This window comes from Nicotiana tabacum, chromosome 17 (assembly GCF_000715075.1).
Source record: "Nicotiana tabacum cultivar K326 chromosome 17, ASM71507v2, whole genome shotgun sequence".
NCBI lineage: Eukaryota > Viridiplantae > Streptophyta > Magnoliopsida > Solanales > Solanaceae > Nicotiana > Nicotiana tabacum.
The window spans coordinates 34,086,618-34,107,834 of record NC_134096.1 but is presented as its reverse complement, the minus strand read 5'-3'; the positions used below and the strand labels follow the sequence as shown (position 1 = coordinate 34,107,834).

General features: G+C 33.0%; 2 protein-coding genes across 2 annotated transcripts; one reads left to right on the top strand and one right to left on the bottom strand.

Annotated features, from left to right (window-relative positions):
• The first annotated feature begins 4,144 nt into the window (after positions 1 to 4,144).
• Positions 4,145 to 10,037, top strand: LOC107813798 (dihydroceramide fatty acyl 2-hydroxylase FAH1). The gene is made up of 7 exons (XM_016639102.2): positions 4,145 to 4,332; positions 7,157 to 7,222; positions 7,847 to 7,939; positions 8,248 to 8,444; positions 8,562 to 8,667; positions 9,066 to 9,212; positions 9,588 to 10,037. The coding sequence occupies exons 2-7, from the start codon at positions 7,172 to 7,174 to the stop codon at positions 9,702 to 9,704; spliced, it is 711 nt and encodes a 236-aa protein (XP_016494588.1). The 5' UTR covers positions 4,145 to 4,332; positions 7,157 to 7,171; the 3' UTR covers positions 9,705 to 10,037.
• Positions 10,038 to 16,119: 6,082 nt separating this feature from the next.
• Positions 16,120 to 20,564, bottom strand: LOC107813799 (dihydroceramide fatty acyl 2-hydroxylase FAH2). The gene is made up of 7 exons (XM_016639104.2): positions 20,414 to 20,564; positions 19,770 to 19,829; positions 19,170 to 19,262; positions 17,442 to 17,638; positions 17,250 to 17,355; positions 16,743 to 16,889; positions 16,120 to 16,385 (listed from the first exon to the last, which is right to left on the bottom strand). The coding sequence occupies exons 2-7, from the start codon at positions 19,818 to 19,820 to the stop codon at positions 16,269 to 16,271; spliced, it is 711 nt and encodes a 236-aa protein (XP_016494590.2). The 5' UTR covers positions 19,821 to 19,829; positions 20,414 to 20,564; the 3' UTR covers positions 16,120 to 16,268.
• Between the last annotated feature and the right edge of the window lie 653 nt (positions 20,565 to 21,217).

Sequence of the window (21,217 nt, the reverse complement as noted above, 5' to 3'; positions counted from 1 at the left end):
CTTAAAGTCAATGACGGTTGGGCACCCTACCATAACAAATTCCTCAGGGTGGGGCTCCGCCGCAGCCTCACCACCGACGTGTCGTGATGAAGACGCGAACTCTTTTTGCGGCACGATTTTGGAGGTTTTTGCCATTGATGAACAAGGGAAAAGAGAATTAGGATGATATGCGGTTTGATTAGAGTTCTAGAAATTTGGGTGTGAAAATTATGAAGCAAAGGAATTTTCTGAAGAAGAAGCAAGAGTAGAAAGAGCTTTGAGTGTAAAGTTTGAATGAGAAAACCTAGGGTTCTTATAGGTTGCTGGCGACGGTTCGGAACCGGTAATGGCCGACCAACAATTGACATACATTTAATGCCTTGGTAACTGGACCGACGGGATGTTTCGTCGCATACGTCATAATCGGGCTCGTCGCTGACGTCATTACCCATCGAGTCGGAGTTCGAAAATTCATATCATTTCTCGCCATCTTCTTCCCGAGAAACGAGGGGACTATATGTATACGGTTAAAATCGAGCTTGCCCTTCGTATGACTAATCGAGACTGGAACATGATAGACCAAGGTTCAACCTCATGTAATATCGAGCCATGATGCGAAGTTAGGTTGTCGAGCTCGTGACCCAGAGACCGATCAAGATCAAGATCGGCCAAGATCGAGATCGAGAAAAATAGAGACCGATCAAGATTGAGATCTCCCAAGATCGAGACCGAGAAAAATAGAGATCGAGCGAGACCGATGAAAGCTTATCGAGCCAAAAAATAGAAAACCGAAATATCCGCAATTGGGCGAGAATCTCGGCGAAAATCCCAGCGCATATCAAGGAGAAGCCAATTAATGAACCTATCATGAGATTCCTTACTGTATTTAGAATTATATTAAGAGTAGGACTTCCCTACTATATAAAGGGGGTCTGATCATTTATAGAGGGGTATTACATTCACGCAATGCAAAGCAATACATTGTCTTCTTTCAGCGTTCAATATTTTGTTACTTTGTTCATATACTAGCGAAATCTTCACTTGGTTCGAGGGTGACGTGACTCGAGGGCCAAGGCTAATTGATTCGTCTGGTTTGCATTTATTTCTTTTACAGTTAATTTCAATATTAATATATATATTTTTTCAGTTTGTGCCAAGTTTTACCATATATCCTTAGAGCCGCGTATATATTCAACTGTTATCCGTTTTTCGGGTAAACACTCGTTACTATTATCTTCACATATTTTCCAAACTTGAACCTTAATTAGCATTTGCAAGGTAAACCATCAAGATTAGTCATTGGTAAGGTGGAGTAACTTGCTCATAAAGAAAATCAATTATAATTAAGGAGGCTCTCTTAGATTGATGGAGAGCAATATTTTAAAAGGCGTGGGCATGAGTCGAGGCGTAAGCCCTGAGACATGGGGCGTAAGTCCCACAGATCTTTAAATTTTACTAATTTCAAGAATTTTAAAATAGTATAAAATAAAAAATAATTATAAAAATTATATTAAAATCACAAAATTATAATAAATAATCTATTTAAAATATTTATAAATTATAATTCCACTATGAATAATACGAAAAGTATGACATATATTATAATATGCAAATTAGCTGCAACGTCGTTACAACTTAAACATCAAAAGTAATGTATTCGATGCGAAATCTTATATGTATCTCTTAAGGAGTAATGAATCTTGAAAGAATTTCGATATTATAATTTGATATTTTTTTAAAATACTCATTTTATTTAATATGCTATTTGAAAAAGATTTTATATAAAAACATAATTCACAATTTAAATATAATTCTCTAGCATCATTTATTTTTAAGTTTCAACAAGTTAATAAAGTGAAACATAATTCACCATACTATAGCATGATAACTAATTATTTGTAAATAGTTACTAGCTAATGTTGGGCTATTAAATTAATAAGTATTGTATCTCGTAAACGTGAAAAATAATATTAAGGAAAATAATTATAAAAAAATTATGGACTATTATATAATAAAGACATAACAAAAGTTAATAAATAAATACTTTTAAATGAAAGATTTATTTAAAATTTACTATCATAGCAGTCTTGGTGGATAACATGCAATAATTTTTATTTTAATTATGACATAAAATACTCTCAACTTAATGATTAATGATTAAGAATAAAGTAATTGTGAATAGTCAACGATTTATTAAGAACCTTTGAGGATTTACAAGGTTAGTTACACACAATTGCATAAAGTTCTATTAGGCGAGTCCAGTACGCTGGGCGTTAGGCGTGTCCGGGGCGTTAGCTCCGACGGCCGAGGCATAAGTCTTACGGAACTAAGCCCCACACATAAGTCCAGGGGCGTTTTACGAGTGCTCCGCCCTGAGATGAGCCCCGGGACGAGTTCCAATTCTGCCTTTTAAAATAAAGGTGGAGAGAACACCTAAGTTTACACGTAGTTCCCTAAAAATAATAACCTTAGAGTGACTGAGAAGAACATAATAAAGCCATGAATTTTCTTTATTTTAAGCATTCATGCGCCACTTAGAAAAGGAACACAAGTTTTATGCGAGATGTCACTCAAGGGGATACTTTAACATTATTAGCTTATTATAGTTAATGAATATTATAAGTAAACTATAGTTTTAAGTATTAAACTAACAAGGAAAAATGGTCAAATTTGTCCCTTCACAAGAAAAGGATCAAATTTACTCTTCGTTATACTATTGATTTAAAAATACCCCTAACGTTATACTAGTTGCTTAAATATACCCCTTCTCCATTAAAGTTGTCTAAAGTGGATATACAATCTCACATGATGCTGACATTTTAGTGAGATGGACACAACGTGGCATGCCACGTCATCACCCCAACCCATATGTAAAATGGTCGATGATAATTAGTAAAAATATCTTGAAACACATGAAAAAATGCAATTCAATGTCTTGATTTCACTTGTATAAAGCTCTCTCTTTTGCTTTTGGTGTAGCCCGCTGAGAGCAAAGTTTTTGAGGACACTTATGCTGGTGTCCTTTACAGAAAAAATCAGTTAGCACCTTATAACCTGCAATGCTGATGCAAGTTTCTGTGTGGAATGACCATAGTCTGCTAATGTAAACTAAGAAATATTTGCTTGTTATTCAACCTTGGAGCTTTTGTTCTTTGTTTCTTTATATTTTTGTTTTTGGTGTAGAAGGTGCATAAAGATGATTTATTTTTACTAACAGTTAAATTTACTTCGATCATTAAAATGTTTTGTAATTTTATAAATTTAGTGAAGGGCATAGTTGGCGTGCAAGAACAACCCTTTTAATATCGAGTTCCAATTGATTAATTCTGAAACTCGCTGGATGAACAAATGGGATTACCTCCTATCTTGACATGAAAGAGAAATCACTGGGATACGGAAGATGGTTCAGTCGTTTCCCGAATCACATGGATTATAAAAAAAAAAAAACTAGAGTTGTTCCCATTATTAAGTTCCTTGCGAAATTTTGCTCTTCTATTTACTTTAAACTTGCTCCGGCGTTAGTTCTCCTAAAAGATTCATAGTTCAAGAATCACATTTGGTGCTCGTATGCTAAACATTTGTGGTGCAAAAAAAAAAAACTTCAAACTTGGGGCATTAAAATCTGATGCTAATTGAATCAAAATGCTCTGTTTCTTAAACCATATTTGGAAGTTTTGAAGAAATGAAGACGAGGGGTCATGTGGTGTCCACCTCAATCAGGATGTCAGCGTTACATGTGGTTGAGTATCCATCTTGGACAACTATATTTGAACTACTAGTATAACGTTAGGATTATTTATAGATAGATGAATAATATAACAAAAGGTAAGTTAATCCTTTTCTTATAATAGACGGGCATATTTGACCGTTTTCGAACTAACAAACAAGTATAATAGTTTAGGCGAGGCTTTGAAATCCATTTTTTTTCACAATTGACAAAATTACAAATTGCTATTAAGGACCTCTCACTTTAAAAAACACTACAGTATTTCCTCGATGTTGACATGAATGAGTTGTATGCATGACTGCCAGACTGTCAATCTTAGGAATCGAACGTGATCTGCTGAGATATTCAAAATCGCTGTAACACAATCTGCGGTCAGGATCTAACCATCCAAATCATCATCTCCAATACTAAAAGATATAAAAAAAGATAAATGAAAAAAGTATATTCTTATTCCCAAATTTTCTTTTTGAACTCCTAAAATATCTCACCTTATATAGGCAGCACCCATTTTCTGTTTTGACTAGTAGTATTTGTGGTCTGTAGAGAGACTTTCTTGCTAAGAAATCCTCTCAACAGAGTCAAAATCTGACCTGAAAAATTATCAAGCTACACGAACATTGTTGCGGGTAAGTGTTTTATTTTCAATTTCTTTTTTTCCTCTTTGGATTACTCTTAGTTTTATTGAACTTTAGCTGTTTGTGAAGTAGATCTCCCATTTTAGCCGGATATATCATACGTCTCGTGTTCGAGCCTATGAATGAAATAATCTTAATAACGAGCGTCCCGCTTTAATGAGCCTTATACAACATAAGTCAGAATAGGTTCCAAAGAAATCTTTTGAAAAAAAAAGACTGTGTGGAATTTTGGGGTTTTATATCTTTTGCTTGTGAATTGAGTGCTGGATACATTGTGGATTTGATTGCCAATTCTGTAAATCACTGTGTTTTTTGTAATCAAACATATTTTCGTAATTTTGTACTACTTTTGGAGCAAAGCTCAGATTTCTTTTTTCTGCGATGAAGAAGCAAAGTTCAGATTTTGTTGACAAAGTTGTTATAGATATTTGATTGGTTCTTTACCAGTTAACTTTTTCTTAATTTTTATTTTTTAATTACATAGGGGTCGGAGAAGGGCAATACTAGTTGGGGAATAGAACCTCACCAATAAGGTTAAAGTTCATGTAGCCAACCAACTAACCTACGATTCCCCTTTTACCAGTTAACTAGAAGTGCTTATCGTTATTTTTGTTTCTCAAAACTGGAGTCCATTACTCAACTATCCGAAATTATAAGCTAAAGTCACTTTTCTTTTGTTTGTAACAACAAAGTCACTTAACTATGCATATAACACTCACAAGTTCACTCAACTAGATTTTCTAAATTTTTGATTGTCAAATATCTATTTTACCCTCTAAATTATTAATTTTTTTAACTTTTTAAATATTATAAGTTTTTTCTCTTTTTAATCTACATTGTGGACTTACCTATAGAAAAATATATTTTATTTATAAAATAAAAATAAAAAATTAGTTTTCAGCTCATATAATGACGGAATAATAATATAAGCATAAATTTCAACCATATATAATGTATATTATAAAAATACCTTTATTTAAATAATTATTTTTATGTTACGTGCATGGAATATATATTTTACAACCTTTATTTTCTTTCATTCTTAATTGTGTAAATAAATTTTTTATTTTTTGTTGTTAATACTAAAATTATTACGAACAAATTATTCTAATTAATTTTTTTACTATGCTCATTATTTTGTTATTCCAGCATTATATATGCTTAAATACTTTTTATTTTTTTAATTTATAAATAAAATTTATTTATTATATAGGTAAGTCCATAATATAAATTAAAAAAGAAAAAATCATAATATTAAAAAGTTGAAAAAAATAAAAAGAAGATAAATGTTTATAATTTAGAGGGTAAAATAGGTATGTGACAATCAAAAATTTGGAAAATCTAGTTGAGTGACCTTCTGAGTGATATATGCATAGTTAAGTGACTTTGTTGTTACAAAAGGAAGAAAAGTGACTTTAGCAGATAATTTCGGATAGTTGGGTGACCATTTGAGTAATGGACTCCTCAAAACTGTTTTGGTTTTCCTATTTTTCAAAATCATAAATTTTTTTGCTCTTCCCTAAGTATCAATCGTCAAGGCAAAAAATTTTCTTTTTCTTTTTTAAAAATATGAGTGCTCCCTAATTTTTCATCTGCTATGCGATAAAAAGTGCCATATATTTGAAACGCTTCAGCTTTCTGGATAGTCATTTCATTTGCGGTTATCTTTTATGATTGAAAATGTTACAGTTTTGTTTTACATTTGCAAGTAATCAAGTATCTGATGAATCAATTGTGTATGTAGAATATTTATTTTGTTGGTCTGTGTTGCTTTAGGTGAATTATTGATTCAAAATTTTCTATTCTTATCAGGTTTCATTTTTATATGTGGTCTGATAGAAGCTTTTGTTGATAATTTGTGCATTGAGTGCTTAAATAGTCTGGATTGCGGAGGCATTTCTTTTTGAATATCTCCATGTTGGCTCTTTTTCACTTTTAAGCCTTAGGCAGTCTGTAATGTTTAACTTAAACAAGGTTAATGATTCAAACCAGGGTAATGACAATGGCAAAATGATTTAAGGCTTCTTTTTAAACTACACATGACATTTGGTATAGTGGTGTTGTCAGGCAATATTATTTTTCTTCTTGAAGTACATCTATGCATGTCTTAAACTTTGCTTTTGGATCAATATGTGTTTAGATACAACGATGTCTGAGTTCTTAACTTAACATTATGCCTGAACTGAGCTGGGACTAACCTTTTCAAAAAAAAAAAGGAAAAAGGAGCAAAGAGAGAAAAAGAAAGAAAAAAAGATTTTTTTTTTTGTTACCTTAATATTTATCCCTCTCAAAATGGGTCACTAAGCGAGGAATTGTGCTTGGACAGAGGCTCTGCAAAAGAACAATTGTATGTCTTCTCTAATTTCCATGAGTGTATTGTGGAACAGGTAGATCATGAGAATGATGTTTGCTTGATCACGGTAATCAAACTTGCATGAAATATGCCAAAATATTATTAAGGGTGAAGTCTACTAGCTAGCAAATCCTTCGAGCTAGTTGATGAATACATGTACCCAGTGACATGACTAGTTAATGAAAGACGTCAATTTCTAAGTTGAAGAGGAAGTATAAGTTTAACATAAATCTAATCAGAAAGAAAATATACAACGTCGGATGGCTGATTTTGGTATTGCCTCCTTCTTTGATGGTTTTTATTTTCCCCTATATTGTCTCAAATCAGAGAAAGTAACTTTAAATGGTTGCACTCAAATGGTGGAACTTTTCATCGTCTCCTTTTGCAGTAGATCTTCTCTTGGATCCTTCCTAACATAATTGCATTCTGTTTCCTTCTTTTTTATTGTGTCCTCTCAACTAGCTTCAAACTCCCACGATGGTTGCACAGGGCTTCACTGTGGATTTAAATAAAGCTCTCGTCTTCCAGGTGAAAACTGCAGCTCTTCGTATTTTTGCTTTAGAAGATCAGTTGAGTAAACCATAGTCAATGCTGCCATTAATTTATCTCATAGTTTCTTTCTCCTCATGCTTGTCTGCTACCAATGGTCTAAATCTTTTACATTTGTGTAATTAAAGATTATTTATAATTTGAGTTCATAAAGTAAATGCCTCGTCCCAGTTGTTAACTTGTTATCATATATCTATCTGTGGCCCTCTCCACAAGGTAGGGGTAAGGTCTGCGTACACACTACTCTCCTCAGACCCCACATGTGGGATTACAATTGGTTTGTTGTTGTTATCTGTAGGCCTCAAAATCCTTATGTTTGTTTCTCTTGCCTAAGAGCTCGGAAATAAATATGACAGCAGAAATAAAGAAAGATATACAAAGAGAAGGTGTCTCTTTCCTGACATTTTAGATAAATAAATTAATTCTAGTGATTGTATTATATCCAACTTCTGTTTGTCATGTCAAACCTAATTTTTTAGCCCCTATCATTATTCCCTAACTGGAAAACTAAAAAGAAATAACTCTTTTATCTAACTCTTAGTCTCATACCAATAAGATATCTGCTTTTCATTTTTTTTTTTGACTTCTGGAATATGTTTTCAGGTTGGCCACCTTGGAGAAGCTTATCAAGAATGGGTTCATCAGCCTATTGTTAGCAAGGAAGGACCTCGATTTTTTGAAAGTGATTTTTGGGAGGTATTGCTTTATTTATTTCTTTTCGCCCATGAGACTCAACAGTGTCACTTTTAGTACCCCATGTATTGTTATAGCTATTGTTATTCAGTCTTTTCATTTTCCATGCTCAACCATCTAAAATAAGAACGACATACTTAAGTGCTTTCATTTGTAAGAATTTCTCGAGGGAAATAGAAAACTTGCTACACTCTGAATCTACCTTTGTCAGACAAATGAATCCTGTACTTATAGTAGAATCCATGTAATATCCTTCTGTTTGACAGGAGCCCCATCTATAGTAGTATTGAAATGATTTATTTGTGGAACAGTTTCTGACTCGCACAGTTTGGTGGGCAATTCCAGTCATTTGGCTCCCAGTTGTATGCTATAGTATCTCAGTATCAATTTGGATGGGCCATACTGTTCCCGAGGTGGCATTGATGGTAGTTTTTGGAATTTTTGTGTGGACATTGATGGAATATACTCTTCATCGATTCCTGTTCCATATAAAGACGAAGAGCTATTGGTAAGTACTCTCTGTATCTCTTCTGTCTCCAGATGGAGGAAGTTTTGCACTTCTAGTGTCCTGACAGTTCCGACTCTATCCTTTGACATATTACATAATTGCAACTTGTTATTACAGGGCAAACACGGCTCATTATCTTCTTCATGGTTGTCATCACAAGCATCCTATGGATGGTCTACGCCTTGTTTTTCCTCCTGCTGCCACAGCTATTCTTTGTGTACCGGTATGTTTGATTTTTGAACAACTAGCTTATTTAATATTTACCTGATAACCTATGTGGATATAATTATATGTACACACACAAATTGGCAAAAGTCTCATGTTTTAAGAGGTTATCTTCTATTTAGTGAAAAGAGAAGATGGTATATACCAGTGTTATCAAAGGCTCATTTTAAACCGATCAGTACGTAAAAAAATATAATTTGCACATATGTGTATTAGTTGTTAAGAAGAACATTATGAATGAAATTGTTACTCTTTTCTTGAATTATATATATTTTTTCCTTCATTGCGCTTTTTCTTACTAAAGGCCACACTTAAATTGCGCTTTGCGCTTAAAGCCAAACTCCCTGGAGCTTTTCCGGAGCTTTTGATAGTTGATACGGTGCTTTGTCGTTGCAGTTCTGGAATTTAATCAAACTCATGTCAACTCCCTCTACTGCTCCTGCCTTATTTGGAGGAGGCTTATTGGGCTATGTCATGTATGATGTTACACACTACTACTTGCATCATGCACAACCAACAAGTGAAGTGCCAAAAAATCTCAAGGTAGGTGGCGATACATGATGCACCCCTCTAATGTTTTCAATCTCATTTGTAATTCTCTAATGAGCTTAGCCCATATTACGCTAGCTTTATATCAACCTATGATTTTATCTGGTTAAGTGTCTTAGTTTTTGAGATGTCTGCTTGTATCATGAGGCATCAGTCTAGCAAAATGCTTATGTGACACTGACGGATTTAGATCTGTACTGGCTTCCTTTCCCGTGTTCAATAGTGGTGCCAATTGTGTGATGATGAGGGATTCAGCACTGATGTTTTTCATCTTTGAGTTTGTGGGAAATCTTTTGATACTTGTAAGGTATACAAAAAGGATTAAACGATCTTTAACCCTACAATCTTTTTCCTGTTTTGTCTTGGCAGAAATATCATTTGAATCATCATTTTCGCATCCAGACCAAAGGTTTTGGTATCACTTCCTCTTTCTGGGACAAGGTGTTTGGGACGCTACCAAAATCGAAATCAGCCAAGAGCAAATGATTCCTTTTGGAGGAGAGAATCACATATTTAAGCATTATTAAGTAGAAAGGGTAAACATCTTTCTTTTCATCCTTACATTCTTTCATCTGCTGTTACATGTCTTCTACATTTCAATTGGTAAAGTGGGCACCTCTGCTATGTGCCTGACTTGTGAAAGGGTTACATAACCTAATTGCAAAAAAAATGTCTTCATCAGTCCATCTAGGTTGTATTTAGGTTTTCCATTGGACTGCATGTTGGGTAAGTTGCCATCGTCTATTGGTCTGGAAAATTATATCCGGTTAATATATGTAGCGGAGGTTCTATTTATTTCGTTTCATTTTTGTGGAGAAACTAGCCCAAGTTGTACTCCTGTCCTGAAGTGACCTACTTGCTTCATTTTCTGTCTAAATTAAACGTTGATAGATTATCATTTTAGAAATATACAAAATATAGCAAACTGTGGATTTAGAATTAATTGACTATAATATCACGATAAAGAAAAGTATTACAGCCAAACAAATGAGATGCTATGAAGGAAGAGTATGATCCCAGAGGGTTTTTTGGCAACACGTCGGAAGACTTCTGGCAAAAGAATTGTTCAAGTTCTTTTCATTTTTGATGTTTTTTAAGGCCAAAACTTTGTGTGGACCAATATTTCAATTTTATTATTAATTCCCTAACAAGGCCTAATAATTAGATCATATAATGCTACATTTCTTCCCGTCATCAATTATTTTCTATGAGAGACTAATAAATAGTTTAAGACTGAACTACTTACCATTTAAAATAGGTTACGATTGAAAATAATAAAAGTTGGATTTTTTTTATAATCCATAATGATGGTGATAAATGTATAAACTACAAGAATAAGCAAAATAAGTGGCGTTATTGAGGTAAGGTCGTAGAGGTCTCATTTTCACAAGATTCTAACCTATTCTTGTGAAAAAGGATAGAAAGATTTAAAACTCCGTTTTTGTCTCAGAAAAAACAATGAGAAAAGGATTGAAAGATTGAAATTTGCATATTGGTAAAGCTGCGATTATCCTTAGGATGATAAAAAAAAATATTAGGTATTTTTTTCTAGCTTCCTTAGCCTTGGTCGCTAGAATTATTCAGTGCTAGTTGGAGGTTATAGGTCCCCAATAGAAGAGTCAAGATATGCATAGGCTGGTCCGAACATGATTGTTGTAAAAAAATAAGATAAAAGGCTAAAAATGTCAAAGAATCTCTCCAGGCAATTAAGCAGTTGTGCATGCATCTCAGTGCCATAAATTTGAAAGAGTAGTCAGTGGATAACCCAACAATCGCAAAATGAAAAGCAAAAATATCAAGTTCATAGATTACATATTAGAGGAACTAATAAAGTGAAAACTTTCCTAAAAGAAAAGTTATTTCACACGCGAAAAAGAAAAGAGAGTAATTATGCGCCATAGATGAAAAGTAGGGCTGTATTTTGTCCCGGGCCCGGGCCTTAGTGGGCCTAACGGGCCGGGCCTCGCGGTCCCGGGCTTCGTGGTCCCGGGCTCTGGCGGTCCCGGGCCTGGCGGTCCCGGTCTTCGTGGGCCTAATGGGTGGAACCGGCCCGTGACGGGCCTAAGCCCACATGGTCCTGTGCTTAACGGGCCGGGCTCGTGGGCTTCGCGGGCCTAGCGGGTTTTTTTTTTTTTTTAAAGACAATTTCTTGTAGTATCATGGCTATATTAATATGTAGTATATATGTATATCTAATTATTAAAGTGCTTGACGAAAAAGAAAATAACAAAACAATAGTAAAACACTAAATTGTCATGCATAAATATCACTTCTTGATATTATATTGTATCTTATGTATATATATTCTCTTATATATTTTCTTTTAGTATATATATTGTATCTTATGTATATATTGTAGCTTATAAATATATTTTCTTGTAGTATATATATTGTATATTATGTATATATTGTAGCATAATATATTTTCTTGTAGTATATTATATTGTATCTTATGTATATATATTCTCTTATATATTTTCTTGTAGTATATATATTGTATATTATGTATATATTGTAGCATAATATATTTTCTTGTAGTATATATATTGTATCTTATGTATATATATTCTCTTATATATTTTCTTGTAGTATATATATTGTATATTATGTATATATTGTAGCTTATAAATATATTTTCTTGTAGTATATATATTGTATATTATGTATATATTGTAGCATAATATATTTGCTTGTAGTATATTATATTGTATCTTATGTATATATATTCTCTTATATATTTGCTTGTAGTATATTATATTGTATCTTATGTATATATATTCTCTTATATATTTTCTTGTAGTATATATATTGTATCTTATGTATATATTGTAGCTTATAAATATATTTTCTTGTAGTATATATATTGTATATTATGTATATATTGTAGCATAATATATTTTCTTGTAGTATATTATATTGTATCTTATGTATATATATTCTCTTATATATTTTCTTGTAGTATATATATTGTATATTATGTATATATTGTAGCATAATATATTTTCTTGTAGTATATTATATTGTATCTTATGTATATATATTCTCTTATATATTTTCTTGTAGTATATATATTGTATCTTATGTATATATTGTATCTTATAAATATATTTTCTTGTAGTATATATATTGTATATTATGTATATATTGTAGCATATAAATAATTCTAAGTATAGACAAAGAAATATTGCGAAAAGAAGCTCATGGGTAGAAGCAATAAATTTTATTACCAAAAAATGACATATCTTTCTTAGTCATCCTTCCCCCAATGGAATGAGCACAACAAGGTACTAATACCACCATTAGAAGGAAAAAACTAAGGAAGATGTGCCAAAATACAAGTTACATATTATTCTATGTATTATCTCTAACAAATCTCATAAATCCTTCAAGGTTCGGAGGAGGTTGCGTTGGTGGTGGTGGAAAAGAAGCTTGTTCATCACCACTTCCGGGCGAAGCCGAATCCTCCGTAAGTTCCGCTATCATTTCTTCATAAGCTTCATCTATCGCCGGTTGTGCTTCTGCAATTCCAAAGTTTCTTCTTTCCGAGCGGATCCAATCTCTAAACAATACTGATTTTTCCAAGCTATCCCTCATAGACGCTCTATGATCACCTATTTGCAGTCTTGCTTGACTGAAAGCGCTCTCTGATGCAACAGTTGAAGCTTGAATTGATAAAATATCCCGAGCCATCCTTGCAAGAACAGGAAAATGTTTTTCCCTTGCCTTCCACCATTCCAAAAGATCAAAAGAGCCGTCTGGATTCTCCTTTTCAAGTCCCTGAGACAAATAAACTTGAAGCTCATTTAGATGTGAAGTTTCATCATAATTTTCACCTTGAGACCCCCTGAACTCCGTCCAAGATTTAAGAGCTTTTAAGCCCGCAACTCTTTTAGAGGATTGTGAGCTAGACGAAGTAGGGGTTGGAATAGTTGGCCTAGCATGCTCTAAGGCAAGTTGATAAGCATTATAAACTGTTTGAGCGTTAATCTTAATTGAAGCTTTTGCATCTGCAAGTGTCGCAATTTCCTCATTTGAAAGATCTAAAGCCTTATAAATATTTGAATACCAAAAATGAGGACCTCCCAATTTCATTGTAGGATTTAGCATTGCAGCAAGACCATAAATAGGAGGGATAGGAAAAAATATTTTTTAAACTTTTGTTTCATTTCATTTATAGCAAGTTCATAAATATCCCCACCCTCACTAAATTCAACAAACAAATCAGATAGTGCTGCAATATAAACTAAACAGTTTGAAATAGTAGGATAATATTGCCCAGAAAATGCATTTGTTGCAATTTGAAAATGTTCTAAAAAATCTAAAAGAATTTTAACATTAGTCCAATCTTGAGTGGTAAGCATTTCATCATCATCTTCACCACCTACCCGAGAATTAAACGTTGCATTAATTGGGTTTCTATATTCATATGCTACTACTAAACTTTCGTACATACAATTCCATCTAGTCGGGCAAGGTTTAGGAACCTTTCTTTCTCTAAGGCCATATTCATCACATTTTTTAAAATACTCTCTAAGTCTACTTCTACGGTTTGAATAAAAAAGCCAATTAAGAGCCATTCTAACCTTTTCAATTTCTATGTTTAATATTCGCATACCATCACCGACAATTAAATGATAAATATGACAAATACATCTAACATGGAAAATATTAGTAAATGCAGGATTTAGTGTTGTTGTAAGCATGCCTATAGCACTGGTGTTACTAGAAGCATTATCCATTGAAATTGCCATTATTTTATCGCTAAAGCAAAAATATCTACAAATATCTGCAACAGTGTTAGCTATAAATTTACCTGTGTGACGCGAATTAATTATTCTATATGCAATTATGCGTTTTTGCATTATCCATTCTTCATCTATCCAATGACTTGTAACAGTTAGGTAATCACAATCATTACCACTTCTACCAATATCAGTAGTAATAGAAATCCGATTAGGTATATGAGTAAATAAATAACGCAAATATTGTTCATATTCATGTTTGAATTTATAAATATCACTCTTAACTGTTGCGCGAGGCCAACCTTTATAAGTAGGATTAAACACTCTTCTAATATAATGAACCCAATTAGGATTAGAAGCAAAAGTATAAGGTAAGCACATAACAGTAATCATCTTTGCTAATTCTTCACGATCTCTATTTGGATCGTAATATAAAATACCTCCAGTGACAGTGTTAATTCCTGGTTGAACTAGATTTGAACCTGTACTAGGGTTAATCGCAGAATCTACACTTGTCCCCTCTAGATGCGCTTTCATTTGAAAAAATCTAGCCTTATCTCTAGGGTGTGTTTTTATGTGCCTAGTCAAACTACCTGTGCCGCTACGGTCTCCTACATATTTATGCGACATTAATTTCCCACAAGTTTTACACTTAGCCTTATTTTTTTCTCTTACTTGAGTAAAAAAATTCCAAACTAATGATGTTTCTAAGCGTTTAGCAGGTTCTCTATTAAAAGTAGGAGTTTCTACAGGTGGGTCGACCGGTGCATCACTTGGGTTATTAAGAGGACTAGTAGGTGTATCATCTAAATCCGGTGCTTGAGTTTCATCATCATCCTCATTTTCCTCATTATTTTCTAAGATGGTTTCATTATTAGGTTGGCGACTACTTTCAACTTGCTTATCTTTTCTAGGTCGGGGAGCCGGGGGAAGGGTAGTTGGTTGGCCACTACTTTCACCGGTTTTATCTTTTCCTTTACCAAACATTTTTTTCAAAGTAAATGCCATATTAATTATAATTATGCAAACTAAACCACACAAAAATATATTATAAAAACGTAAGAGTTGAAACGAGTTTACCGGATTGCCGAACAACTTCTTGAAAATTGAAAATCGTTGAACACTTGAAAACTTCAATTCAACAACTTCACAATTTTTCACGAAATTTCAACAATAAATTAAGTAATTGTAGTAGAGAGATTGAGAGAGATTGAGAGATATTGAGAGATATTGATGAATTGGTGAATAAAAATGAAAGAATGAGGGGGTATTTATAGTTGAGAAATGGGGAAAAGTGTAATTATATAAAGTTTGGGGTTAAAATAAAGTTTGGGGGCCAAATGGCCATTTTTTTAACTTAAAAAACGGTCATATTTTCAGCCCAAACGGCTAGATTTTAAATATGGCCGTTTGATTTTTTTTTTTTTTTTTTTTTTTTTTTTTTAAAATAGCCGTTGGGCCCGCCAGGCCCGCCAGGACCGGCCCAGGCCCGCCTGCCGGTCCCGGGCCAAACGGTCCCGGGCTCGTGGGCTCAACCATGGAGACCAGCCCGTGACGGGCTCAGAGGCCCACCAAGACCGGCCCACCCAGGACCGGCCCACCAGGCCCACCAGGCCCGTTAGGACCGCGGGCCCGGTCCGGTCCGGTTCAGGCCCGGCCCACCGAGCAGCATTAATGAAAAGCTTACGAGTTACGCCTGTGTGAAAAACTTTTACTAAAAGAGTTTTCACTAATAAAAGCATATTATTCGCGATGTGTCTGTCATTTTACTTGACGCAATGATGAAACATATCAAATATACTGTATGACCAACCAATTTGCATAAATATTGAAGGTTATTGTCAAAATCTAATTGCACAATAGAAAAGTAACAGACATTCACAATAAGATAAGTAATAGACTACATATTGTCCAAGTATTTCTCTCTCATAGTACACTTCAAGAAACACTACTTTACAATGTGAACCACATTTAGTGTCACCCTAATGTATTTTCATCGCGAGAAAGAGTTCCTAAAAGACTTAAAAACCAAAAGTAAGGGAAATTATAGATCGGAATGAACAAAAGCAGAAAAAAATAGGCTACAAATTTGACCCCCCCCCCCCCCCCCAAAAAAAAAGAAAAGAGAAATAGAAAACAAAACATATACTTGTTAGGTTAGTCACATTAACAGCAATTTTTCATATTTATATTTTTCTCCGACAGTATGAAATGAACACTGCCATTATCATTCTTCCCTTTTTCAGCTAGACTCAAAGAACAAAAGTTTGTAGCAGCTCATGAGAAACTTCTCAAGCCTCAGTTTAATTCATCCAATTTTCTTGCTAGATTTTGGAGGTAGTGTACCAAAGATCTTGTCCCAAAAGTCTGAAGTGATTCCAAATCCCTTATCTTGAACTTTGAAGTGGTGGTCCATATGATATCTCTATAATACACCACACCAAGGAAATAAAAGGAAAAAAGAATAACACATTAATAAAAGTTAAAAAAAAAACATTAACAAGAACAAACATCTCCACGAGTAATTCACATTTAATATTATGTTTCTTTTTTATTTAGGCATTTCGATATCCGAAATTTAATGGTCTGTCTAATCCACTAAGGGCTTCTACAAAAAGTTTTATCATGTTTATGTAACTAAATAAAATCGAATAAGGTAAGATAAGTGATAGGATAATTAACATGATAATTATCCTATTTTACTTTATCATGTATACTAGACTAGATGTGACCATTCAGAATACAAGTAATACATATGTAAATTCTTGGATAAAAAATCTACCTTGAGAGAATGGGAAACTCCTTTCAATGGCTTTCCATGGTGTAAGTAGTAATGGGTGCAGTCATACATGATATAACCCAACAAACCTCCTCCTAGAAAGGCAGGGGCATAGGTGAAAGGTACTAACAGCTTTACTAGACTCCATAGCTGCAGTAAATGATAGTAGAATATCAGAATATAAGAACAACTTCACTGTGAAAAAAGGCAAAACAATGCTTCAATCGAGAGCTAAGTTGTATGTGAAAACAGCTTCTTGCATAAATGTAAGATAAAATTGCGTACAATAGAGCCAATGTGATTGGTCTTTTCTAGAACCGCCATAGCGAGAACAAGATTGGTTTTTTCCTGATACTGCTTAGTATCATCGCCGTTGTCATGGTTATTATTATAGAAAGAATATCTTGACTTGAAATTTGCCAAGAATAGAAAAAAAAATATAACAATTGGGATACAGGAAATAGTAATATTGATAACTGAAGTAAGTATCAGTAATCAGTAGAAACTTACAGGGACAAGAAGAATAGCAGTAGCAGCAGGGGGAAAGACAAGCCTTAGTCCATCCATTGGGTGCTTATGGTGACAACCATGAATAAGATAGTGAAGTGTGTTTCCCCTAGCAATAAAATTTGTGCTCTTAAATTAAACTTGGAAATGAACATATTATATTATATATATATATAAGAAATAGGATATAGGTACCAATATCCAGATGGTTTCATGTGAAAAAGAAAACGATGTAAAGAGTACTCCAGCAATGTCCAAGTAAAGATGCCAGCAACAAGAGTTGCAGCTAAGTGAGGAGAAGGAAGCCCTCTGTTTGCAGATATTGAAACCAACCACCCTACCACTGGTACCCACACTGAAGGAATTGCCCACCATGGGGTCCGAGTCAAAAACTGTTTCACATCAAACATTACCAACTCAAATCTTGTTTCTATTAAGGGGAAATAAAATACATTATACTGTTGTAACAAGCTTGTCTGTGTTATGTATATACTTTATTATTGATTTGATAGTATAAAAATTCTTCTATACTATGGTATAATCAGAAGAAATAAATAATATCTTCTTACTCTTAGAGTTAGATCTTAAAGGAAAAATCACAAGTATTCTAGGTGCCCATGTGACTCGTGATTGGATGGATGAAAGCGAAGAGAGACGAGGTGAGATCAAAATGCTCTTGTTAAACCACCTAGCATTAGTCAAAAATTCATTTATTTAGCCAAATGCCCAAATCATTAATCTGTTACAAGTTAAAAACTCGTTTTTTCCTCCTTCCAAATACCCTCTCTTTTTTCTTTTCAGAAAGTTAGTGTGCTACATTTCTATTCTTAAAGTTCACGTTAGGAAGATAAATACGTTTTAGATAACTAAATCTTAATAAGAAATTATATTCTCTTTTACATGTCTAATGAATTGAATAATCAGAGTGAGTTTAAGTTATATACATTGAAAAATTTTAAACTATCAGATTTTTCAAATGATATCTACAAGTAAGCTCCTTTAATTGTAAAATTTATAATCTAAAAAATAAGGCAAATTGCCTACTAAAATAGGTAAAGATAACATGATAGTATTAAAACTGCTTAAACTTAAAAGGGACTTTTTCGTATATATACAGAATTTAAACTTATTTACCCGGTTTATCTAAGTTTTTCTATTTTCAGAAAGTAACTAATTTCTTTTTACAAAATATATACAAATTCAGTCAAAATCTACAATTTAAATAATTTTTTTGGTATAGTATCCGGTCAAAACTACAATTTACATATAATTTCTATATCGTTTATATACAATTATGTTAGTTGTATATATTTTGTATGTTGTTTCTACACCCGACATACAAAAAATCTATAATTTGTTTAGTCTTTTTTTTCGAATTTCAATTTAAAATTTCAACCAAAACCACCTCGAATCTTCACCAAATTCTCTCAAAATTGAGATTTAAACTCCAAAGGATATTCCCAATCATTTGCAACAACACCCAATCCAAACAAATAATAATTTTACAAAATTTAATTTTCGAAACTTTTTAATGTTTGTCAATGAAGATTCGCTATATCAATTACGTTCTAACTCTGAAATTGTAAAAAAAGAACTTTCGTTAACAAGCAAACAAATTGTCATTATTGTTCAAATGGTTTTCCTTTGAACTATACCATAAATCGGACCATGCTCATAGAAGAAAACCTTAATGTCAAGGGGCAGAGAATATGAGCCTAAACTTTGTATGCAGCAAGCTTCAGGTTGTAACTACTGGGCCACATAACTTAAGCTTCTAGGTTAGATGATGAAGAAGAGGGGGAGAAAATAGGGAAGATTAAATTCTAAGACATTATATAATGGGTAAATCTTCAATATTGATGTAAATAAGTTTTTAAAGTAGTGTAGTAAAGATATGTAAAAATCTCTAACTTTAAAAATTACCTCTAAAAGTCCATTTGCAAAAAATCTTGGGCTTTCTTTGGTGATAATTGGCTGATGAACCCACTCCTCGTATGCATCTCCAAGATGGCCGACCTATTAAAAGGTACATGCTTTATTAGAAAAACTAGAAAATGTAAAGTAGATGAAATAAAAAGATATGTTTGGTTCAAAAGGAGAAACGGGAAAGGAAGGAAAAGTTGCTTTATTTTTCAATCATATAAAAAATCCAACTTTCTTCTAAACTACTTCAAATTGTCAACTGAGCATAAGATGAAAGTAAGTTTTTAGGAAGGAAAAGTAGCCTGTGCTTTATTCTCTTGCTATTCTTCTATCCAACCAAGCAAAGAATTGTTTTTCTTTCAAAAAAGCACTTTTTACGTTTATTTCTTTTGTTGAAAGGTTTATTTAAATTATTTCATTAAAAAATTACAAGAGCTTTGTTTTCATGAAATAATACAAGACTATAAAGCAAATCACAATTCCTTTGGACAGTGATAAAATAGTTTCGTATACGTATGACACGAATTAGGAAGATGTAAGTTTCTCTTGAAGATGATGCAAATTCTTGTATGAAAATATAAAGACGTAAAGAGATCTAACCTGGAAAACGAGTGGCTTATTCAAATCCACTGTGAATCCCTGTGCCACCATCTTGGCACCCTTTTATATTACATGAGTAGGAACAAATTAATCATGATGTATTTAAAATTATAGTACTCATTTTCATTTTGAGATAGATATATATATTAAACTTAATTGAATATTCCATCTCTCTAACGATGACTGCCCTTTTTTGCTGACTTAGAATATACCAACGTTATCTTTAACTAATGATTCCCAACCCAATAACTTTATGTAATTCTAATCTTCTTAGTATCAAAAATTGAATCAATTCAATCTCAACAAATACACAAAACTAGATTACGTTCCAGATCGTTGAGAACACTACGAACCAATTAAACCTTTCGATGACAAAGATATGGCAACAATTAGAAGATGATAAGTCATGTCCCATGCAAAGGAAAAATGATCTTGTTTCTAGATCCCCTCATTGATTTATTTTTATAGATCTAAGTTTTGATAGATAGAGTTATCTGAAAAATACATGTTGCAGATGGTAAAGAAAAATGAATGTTGTTTTGACATGACAAAAATTGATTGTTTGAACATTATTAATTTGCAATCGAAATACTTAAAAGAGAATACATCCTAGAAAAGATCGAAGAAGAGTAATAGAAAACAACCTAATGACACTGCTGTTTGATCTCTGAAGCAGATGACTAGTTTCGAGAACCAGATAATAAATTTCTTCTTTAATGTGAGGGAAGAAATTAGAAAACCAAGATGAAAAGAATGGGAAAGGGTAAAAACTAGTAGATATATCAAGTCTCCGACTTAATCGTCAGAGAAAAAGGAGAAAACGATGGAATTTACTTAAGAAATAAGAAAACAACGGGAAATTAGAATTGTTGCGTTTGAATGGTTAGAGGTTGCGAATATTTAGGACAGCCCTACGCAAGGAAGCAATTTAGCAGAACCTCAAAATAAATACATATTTAATGCTGAACACTAAAATTATATTTAAAAGGAGTAGAAATTTTTGTATTAATTATATGTTTCGTTTACTCATGCCCTCTTCCCAAATTTCTAGTTATCCCGTTTTTTGAAATTAAAGGTAATAATTCTGCAACTATTGATTTTAAGTAATTTATGTATAACATTAATAGTTAGTGAGAGGAGATTTAAATTGTATAGATAGGTGAAGCATTCGTAATGGTTAAGACTTGAGAGTTTGAAATTAGATCGATTATACAGTTGTTCAAAAGCCTTCAAACTCTCATCTTGATTTCTCATAACTGAAAAAAGAAAAAGAAATTAAATGTAATTATGCATCTCTTATCCGTTCAAGAAACATATCATATTTAATGGTCCAAGGGTGACAAATGAGTTGTTTGAGTATTTGAGCTGACGAAGACGGACTGATTCATTAAATGAGTCATTGCTCAACTATGCTCAAAGTTCATCTGAGTTAAGATGGGCCGGGTCAA

Coding starts and splice junctions, on each gene's coding strand:
- LOC107813798 (XM_016639102.2), top strand. CDS start 7,172: ATGGTTGCACAGGGCTTCACTGTGGATTTAAATAAAGCTCTCGTCTTC. Junction 7,940..8,247: donor TTGAAAGTGATTTTTGGGAG/GTATTGCTTTAT, acceptor TTTGTGGAACAG/TTTCTGACTCGCACAGTTTG. Junction 9,213..9,587: donor AAGTGCCAAAAAATCTCAAG/GTAGGTGGCGAT, acceptor TTGTCTTGGCAG/AAATATCATTTGAATCATCA.
- LOC107813799 (XM_016639104.2), bottom strand. CDS start 19,820: ATGGTGGCACAGGGATTCACAGTGGATTTGAATAAGCCACTCGTTTTC. Junction 17,356..17,441: donor ATGAAACCATCTGGATATTG/GTACCTATATCC, acceptor TTTTATTGCTAG/GGGAAACACACTTCACTATC. Junction 16,890..17,249: donor CTGCTATTCTTCTTGTCCCT/GTAAGTTTCTAC, acceptor CATTTACTGCAG/CTATGGAGTCTAGTAAAGCT.